The sequence below is a fragment of the Myxine glutinosa genome, unplaced genomic scaffold, assembly GCF_964187855.1.
Source record: "Myxine glutinosa unplaced genomic scaffold, kmMyxGlut1.1 SCAFFOLD_3150, whole genome shotgun sequence".
Taxonomy (NCBI): Eukaryota; Metazoa; Chordata; class Myxini; order Myxiniformes; family Myxinidae; genus Myxine; species Myxine glutinosa.
The window spans coordinates 40,001-48,411 of NW_027619243.1; the positions used below are offsets into that span (position 1 = coordinate 40,001).

General features: G+C 43.7%; 1 protein-coding gene across 1 annotated transcript in view; it reads left to right on the forward strand.

The window, feature by feature from the left end:
• LOC137431708 (signal transducer and activator of transcription 3) overlaps positions 1 to 8,388 on the forward strand; it is a 41,568-nt gene extending 33,180 nt beyond the window's left edge. The window contains exon 12 of the mRNA XM_078769568.1: positions 8,170 to 8,388. Within this exon, the coding sequence (XP_078625694.1) occupies positions 8,170 to 8,388 (219 nt within the window). The remainder of the gene's footprint in view (positions 1 to 8,169) is intronic.
• The last annotated feature ends 23 nt before the right edge of the window (positions 8,389 to 8,411 follow it).

Here is an 8,411-nt window from a genome sequence, read left to right on the forward strand (position 1 = left end):
CCATTCCAGAACCCTCCATTTCTTTCTTTTCAGCCATTCCTTGGTGGATTTACTGGTATGTTTAGCGTCATTGTCATGTTGCAAGGTCCACCTTCAGTTGAGCTTCAACTTTCCGACAGATGGCCTCACATTATCCTCAAGCACCCTCTGGTACAATGAAGAATTCATAGTGGATTCTATGATGGAGAGCTGCCCAGGCCCTGATGCAGAATAACTGCCCCAAACCATAATATTTCCACCACCATGCTTTACAGTTGGTATCAGGTTCTTGTGGTCAAATGCTGTCTTTGGTTTTCACCAAAACATGTCTTCTGGTACTCTGGGCAAATAGCTCTACCTTTGACTCATCTGTCCAGAGCACATTGTTCCAGAAGTGCTGGTCTTTGCCTAGGTGTTCATTGGCAAACTTTGGTCTTGTTGTGATGTTCTTTCTGGACAGCAAAGCTTTCCTCCTGGCACACGTCCCATGGAGATCAAATTTGTGCAGCCTCTTTCGAATGGTAGACGAGTGCACTTTGACATCAACAGTGGCAAGAGCTACCTGTAGGTCCCATGATGACCTTCTGGGGTTCTTAGAGACTTCTTTCAGCATCTTGCGGTCTGCTCTCGGGCTGAACTTGCTGGGGCGGCCTGGCCTGAACAAGTTGGCAGTTGTTTGGAATCTTCTCCACTTGTAGATGATCTTCCAGACAGTCGAATGATCGATTTAAAATTGTTTGGAGATCTTTTTAAATCCCGCCCAGACTCGTAGGCATCTATAACCTTCTTTCTGAAGGCCTCAGAAAGTTCTTTTGATCTAGGCATGGTGACACCGCACACTTCAACAACAAAGAGCAAACCAAACTAAATGTCTGAGGTTTAATTAAATAAGACACGTTCCTCCAAGATCCTCTCTAACGATGTTCTAATCATTTGCACCTGAGCTGGTGCACCTGATTCTAATTTTAGGTATTTGAATTAGTGATAAATGTAGGGGTGTACTTACTTTTTCCACATGCAAAATTTGCATTTATGTTTATTTAAATTATACAATGGACTCCAAAATGTAAATGTTTCATGATATTTGTTATATTATATCACCTTTGGTTGTGTGTGTTGAGGAAGGATGAAAGTGACTGGTTGAGAAGAGTGATGGAAATGAATGTAGAAGGAAGTAGAAGACGGGGAAGACCGAGAAAGACTTGGCTAAAGATGGTGGAAGAAGAAATGCGGGCAAGGGGGTTAACAAGGAGAGATGCAGAAAATAGGGCAAAATGGAGAGGATTGTCACGGGGACCGCAAGGCTAACCCCCTCTCTAGCAGGGAAAATGGCCTTTAAAATGCATGTTGTTGTTGTATGTTGTATATCACCTTTATCTGTCAATATTGTTGAAATGAAGATCAAATGGCTGTATGTTGAAATATGTTGAAAAAGTCAAAACTTTACATGGGGTGTACTTACTTTTTCACATGACTTTCTATATATTTATATATTTACAAATACGTATGTCTATATAATAATAAAAGGCAGGGTCCGTCCGTCTGTCTCCTCCATAACTCCAAAACCGTGAAATCTAGCGGCCCCAAACTTTGCATGCATACACCTGTACCTCCAACAGATTGCAAGGATGAAAACGGGGTGTTTGGGCATGTTATAGCACCCTTTTTGAAGAAGATTAACGAGGTGCTCTCAATAAAAAACCTCATGTGGTGGCTTACCAATATGGCGGCCCGCCATCTTGATCGCTGGGTTCTTAAGCCGCCATTTTGTTTTGGCCTACTCAAACGTGCCTTGCCTTGGAAACACGATCGATTATTATCATTGCATAATTGAAGCATGTCATCAAAATCTGGATTCGGATATGAGGATTGTCTGCTGTCGACTAAATAATCTCCAAATCTGGAGTGAAATCTTACAAAATTTACCATATCTTGTGATTTTATAACTAAATGTATATATGCATTTATTTAAGCGAGGCTGTGATTCTCATTCTGGGGTTAGTTTTTTTTTGTCCCCCGTTGCACCACGGAGCGAAAGGGGGACTTTGGTTTTCCCCTCCGTCCGTCCGTCCATCCGTCCGTGCGTGCGTGTGTACGTGCGTGCGTGCGTAAGCGAAGGACCGCATTCAAATTTGGTGTGTGGGTGCAACCCACGTCAAAATCCAAGATGGTCGCCACCATGTATGTCTGACGCCATGCATGTCTGAACCTTGTGAGCAGAATATCTTGAAAAATAAGCAAAGTACCAACTTCTAATCTGGTGTGTGGGTGTATCTAGGCATAAGGAAGAACCCTATTGAAAATTGGGTCGCCACGTCAAAATCCAGGTTGGCCGCCGCCATGTATGTCTGAACCTTGTGAGCTGAATATCTTGAAAAATAAGCGAAGTGCCAACTTCTAATCTGGTGTGCGGGTGTACCTACGCATAAGGAAGAACGCTATTGAAAATTGGGTCGCCACGTCAAAATCCAAGATGGCCACCGCCATGTATGTCTCAACCTTGTGAGCGGAATATCTTGAAAAATAAGCGAAGTACCAACTTCTAATCTTGTGTGTGGGTGTATCGAGACATGAGCAAGAACGGTATTGAAAATTGGGTCACCACGTCAAAATCCAAGATGGCCGCCACCATATATATGTCTGAACCTTGTGAGCGAAATATCTTGAAAAATAAACGAACTACTAACTTGTAATCTGGTGTGTGGGTGTATCTACGCATAAGGGAGAACGCTATTGAAAATTGTGTCGCCACGTCAAAATCCAAGATGGCCGCCTTGCGTCTTCCACTTTGTCAACTCGCATCACTTCACCGACAGGGGCCTAGGCGTAACGCTTGTTTTATTTAACTTGATATTCATTTTTAACTTAATTCATACTTCCATGAGAACTGCTCGGAGACGCGTGTTTGCTGAATGAAACGTTTTTAGCAAAGACACTTTTTTAGTAGTTGTGACAGCTGTTATGGGTCAATTCTGCAGTTGCAATTTGAGAATTGGTTCGGATTAAGAGTTTGTGGAGCTTATCGCGTTGTGGTTTTTAACCATATGCGGAAATTAAATAAAGGTGTGAACACCTCCCGGTGAAGTCCAGAGAGTTGTTTGGGGGTAGAGGGAAGAGTGGGAGGGGGTTTAGAGGGAGAGTCGTATGAGGGTGGAGTGGGGGTAGGAGGTCGTAATCGGGGCCCGTAATTGTTCCTTCAATTTTTTTTGTTTCATATAATGATTGTTTGTGACGATGAAACACTATGTACAGTTTTATTTTGTGTTTCCCTCCAAGTCACTCAGGGTGATTCCCTTGCATACTATTGCCATGGGCAGCAAACACCCTCCCTCGTGAAAACTGTGGGAACAACTTGCATTATGATAATTGCGGTGATGACGTATTGACGTAAATGAACACAGGAATGTTGGCCAACACCCCATCCAGATGAAATGAGCAAATAAACGAATCATCATTTATACCATAAGAGGTTCATCTAGTGTGTGTGTGTGTGTGTGTGTGTGTGTGTGTGTGTGTGTGTGTGTGTGTGTGTGTGTGTGTGTGTGTGTGTGTGTGTGTGTGTGTGTGTGTGTGTGTGTGTGTGTGTGTGTGTGTGTGTGATATTAAATGTAAATTTTCCTTATTGGGTGAAGGCAGGGGAGTGTTTTTGGCACCTAAAAAAAAATAGAAAAAAATCAAAACAAATTGATTTCCCTTAACCATGGTATGTGGTTAGTCTGACGAAAATACAGAAACCACCTTAGCTATTGATCACTGATTTAAAAAAAAGAAGTTTTTTTGAAGGGCGCCTGACACTTGGTATTGCCCCGGGGCCCATCCTGGCTCTCGGTGGCCCTTGCAGTTGCAACTGCTGAACCAGAAAGCATCTGAAAATGCAAAGCCCGTCCGCATCCGTTTGTATTCAGCCATATTCTTCTTCCGTATGCTCAAAATAACGAAAATAGTTTAAAAATACAAAATGAAAATTGATTATTCTATGTGGCACTGACCTTTGACCTTTCGAAAAAATTATTAATTTCCCTTCTCCATATTCTCATAATAAAGCTTTGGTGAAAATTTGATGACAAAACTCAAATGGTAAAAAGTTTACAGCCCCGACATGGACACTGCACACACACTGCACACACACTGCACACACACGGACACACACACACACACACCATTCAAAGACTTATGGGAAGCTAATCGGGGCAGCAATTCGACATTTCGCGCCAAGCATCATTTTTCCTCGATGCACCACTGCGACACTGTATTTGCGATCTGTTTTTAAAATTCCCTCTAGGTGATGGACGCAAATTGCGTCTATCATATTCCTGTCAGGAAGCGACTCATTGTTACCCAGAAACGCCTGGTACTTTTGCTAATATATATATATATATATATATATATATATATATACAGACTTGTCATTTAATATGGAATATATATTTTTTTCTTGACTTGGGTTTACTTTCTTAACTCAGTATATCAATCTGGTGAGTTTCTTTTACACTTTGGTGATTTATTTGTTAAAAGAACCATGTCACTGATTGTCTGTCGCAGCAAGAAGTCAACAACAGGATTATATCACAGGTGGCGTGGCAAAATGTACTGACAGGTGCATTTGATGATTGGCTTCACAGTCGGGTATACAAGGGTTGTTGCGTTCTGTATTAGTGGAAAACAACTGCTGCACGTCTCCAAAAGTTATTGCCGCTTCCTCTGGAGATGGTCCTTCAACTCGACAATGCTGTTTGTCATGGAGTGGTGGCTTTACGAAATTACGGCATGAAACAGCGTGCTATTGCTCGGCAGTATGGCATCACTCAAGGTCAGGTGTCAAAGATCCTGAAACGAAATGCCCAGAGGGGTGTCCCGACTCCAATACCGAGGCCAGGACGTCCCCGCAGAACCACAAGGAGGGATGATCACCAGCTGCACCGGTTAGTCCGCAATGGCCGTACCAAGTCAGCTAATCGGCTTAGGGCTGAGTGGCAGCAACTGACAAATGTGCCTGTATCCAGAAGTCTAGTCAATCAACGACTGGTTCAAGCAGGCTATCGTGCCAGGCGTCCCCTGAGAAAGCCACGCCTGACCAGACAACACAGCCAGCGCCGATTGCAATGGGCCAGAGAGCACCGTCAATGGCAGCCAGAACACTGGAATCACGTGATCTTCTCTGACGAGTCTAGATTTCTGGTCTATCGTCAAGATGGCCGCGTCCGAGTATGCAGACAAGTGCATGAAGCCTACAACAAAGATTGTATAGTGCCAAGAGTCCAAGCTGGAGGTGGTGGTGTGACCGTTTGGGCTGCTTTTCATGCAGGGGGCAAAACTGACCTGGTTGTTCTGAATGGAAACCTGAACCAGTTCAAGTACAGGGCCATTCTGGAAGAAACATTGCTTCCATTTGCTCGTGCAGCCTTTCGAGGAAACTTTGTCTTCCAAGATGACAATGCACGGCCTCATCATGCTCGCATGATCCAACACTTTCTTGCTGACCGTGGTGTAGAGCATATGGAGTGGCCTGCCATGTCCCCGGATATGAATCCGATAGAGAACTTGTGGGCAGAATTAACGCCGTCAAATCGACCACTTGGACCAGCAGCCGACCTCTGTGCGTGAATTGCAGCAGGCTATTGTCACTGCATGGCAAGCGATTCCTTTTCAAACCTTGGCAAATCTCGTGAACAGCATGCCTCGACGTGTACGTGCTCTCCTGAATGCTCGTGGGGGTTACACGAAGTACTGAACTGTAATTTTACTGTCCGTAATCCCAGTCGTAATTTAACTTTTGTTTTTGTTAAAAAAAAATTGGCTAATGTGCAAAATAAAGAGATACTTCTGGAAAACGTACAGAAGTTTAACACAGTACTGTCCATGAATTGAGTTCGATATCAGTTCACATCACTTTCAAGGATCAATTTATTTGTTTCAAAATGTCAAATGTGGTTTTTGTTTCTTTTAAAGGTCACATTATCAAAATCGAGAATAATTTCAACATAATTCCAATGAACTTTTGGTTCTAGGACATCTTGAAAAGTAAGTTCACCCCCACAAAAAAAATATTCCATATTAAATGCCAAGTCTGTGTGTATTGTTACGGACCGCGGATAAGATGTTGGTTTTGCCGAGCGGAGGCCCCGCGGCCCTAACAGTTACCCCGACTAACCCGATTCCCGAACGTTGGCTGGATCGCGCCACAGATATTCAATAGGGAAAAGACAAAGGCGACATGGATGTGAAGAAGAAGAAGAAGACAAAAAAGGTTTGCAATACGAATATAATTTATTTGCTATTCACAGGACCAAAGAAACCAAGGAAGAAGGAAGGATAATAAAATAATTTACAGAAGATATTAGACACAGTGCAACGCTAGCTTATACAAACTTAATTAACCCAGGGACAAGACACACAGAACAAACTCACGTACACAAGAAGGATGGAAAGGCAGGAATAAATGCTGGAAGGAGGACTGGGAAGGTTTAGCTGGGGTAGATGGTTCGGCTTGATCCCGCACGGGACGTCGGGCTGGACCTCGACGGCCACCGATGCCTCCGCAATCTGGTTCCCGCGGGGTAACGGGTCGACGCTGCCTGGTGGAGTCAACGCTGCTTGTGTAACCCAAAGCTGCTGGTTCTCTGGCTCAACTCTTTCTTGGCACGTCTCTCTGTCCAACCACCTTCTTTCTCTCTTGCTTGGTCCAACTTCTGCGAGCAAGGCGACGAATAGCAGGCTTTGTGATTCCTTGGATATCCTCTTTCGCAGTACTTTGCGCGCGCGCTTTTTATAGCGCCTCCGGCGATCAAGCCGCTGGCCTTTAGGACACGCCCATCGGTGTGCTCACCTCGGCCCTGGTTGGTCGCGCGACCCTCTGGCTCCGCCCTTGATGACGACGGGCGGGCACGGCCTTCTTCCCTGACCCGAGCACATGTTCAATGGTGGTTTTGGAGGGGATGTAATTGGCAATCGAGGCTTGGCAATGACGAAAGGGGAAATGGAGGTTTTGGGAATGGGAATGAAGAATGAAGGGAATCTATCTTATTTCACTTGGTGCAATGGAGTGTCATCTTAATGGAAGACAAGGCCTTACCCTAATACACATAATAAAGATATAACTATCAACCAGGGGGAAATCTATGATTGGCTGACGTGATTGTTTATGACCTAATTATGGGACGCCCTTTGACCTTTATACATAACTGGAGTAAGGAGGGTCCAGAATAAAGCAATATTTCACAACAATTTACTATACAATACAACACAAAAAAAAAAAAAAACACAATCCTCATATCCGCAACAATATGTATATATTTATTTATATATATATATATATATATATATATATACATATACATACAGTCGTCCCTCGCTATATCGCGGTTCACCTTTCGCGGCCTCACTGTATCGTGGATTTTTAACTCTTACATATCTAATTTTATATCGCGGATTTTTCGCTATATCGCGGGATTTTGCGGTATAAATGTATTTTTATATACTATTATTGGCGCTGAGGAAGCGCCTCTAGCGAATGACTTCCAGCCAGTGTAACGCTAATTCCTGTCACAGGAATTCTGAGATCATATAAGTGGGCGTGGCAGTTCCTGATTGGTTCGTGTTGGGGAACGCCTTCTCGCTGCCGACGTGACGTAAATTCGCGCACGCGCACTGGTGAAGCTTACTCGATCTTACTCGATCCCATATTACATGTACTTTCATTGCATACAAATTATACGTCCTCCTAGAAATTCCATGCCCGAACCTCAGCGCAATCCAAGAGGATTCACTTGTTTTAAATATTTTTGTGGTAAAATAAGCATTTTCTAGCCTAAAAAATTAAAAAACGTAAAAAAATAAGAAAAATACAGTAATTAAAACATATTACAAGAAATAAAATACTGTACATAGTGTACAGTAGAAGATATATGGAGAGTAACCTATTATTAATGAGCTGATTATTGAGCGTTAATGAGATACGAGGATGTTAATGAGCTGATTGATGCCCACTCACAACCGTTGACGGATGAAGACCTCACGGAGATGACGAAGTCAGCAAGCGAGGAAGAGGAAGAGGAACAAGAGGAACCAGGGTCTCAAGAAGAAGAGGAGGTTGGCCTAACACTCGAACGGCTCGCAACCATGGTCAGAATGGCCAAAGACCTTCAGTGAGTGGCTCAAGAATGGGACCCCCACATGCTTCGTTCGTTGCAGTTTGCAAATACCATCGAGGGGGGCATGACGGTTTATAAAAACCTTCTTGCACAGAATAAGAAGCAGCACCAGCAACTCCCCATAACCATGTTCCTCACTAGCAAGAAGAGACAAGTTACGCCTACGCCTTCAGCGGAAACTGAAGTTGCAAACGAGGGCGAAGATACTACACCACCTGACGAAGCGCCTGATGCAGTGGCGCCTTCAGAAGAGCTGTAATGCTCTTTCTGGCTGTGCAGTAC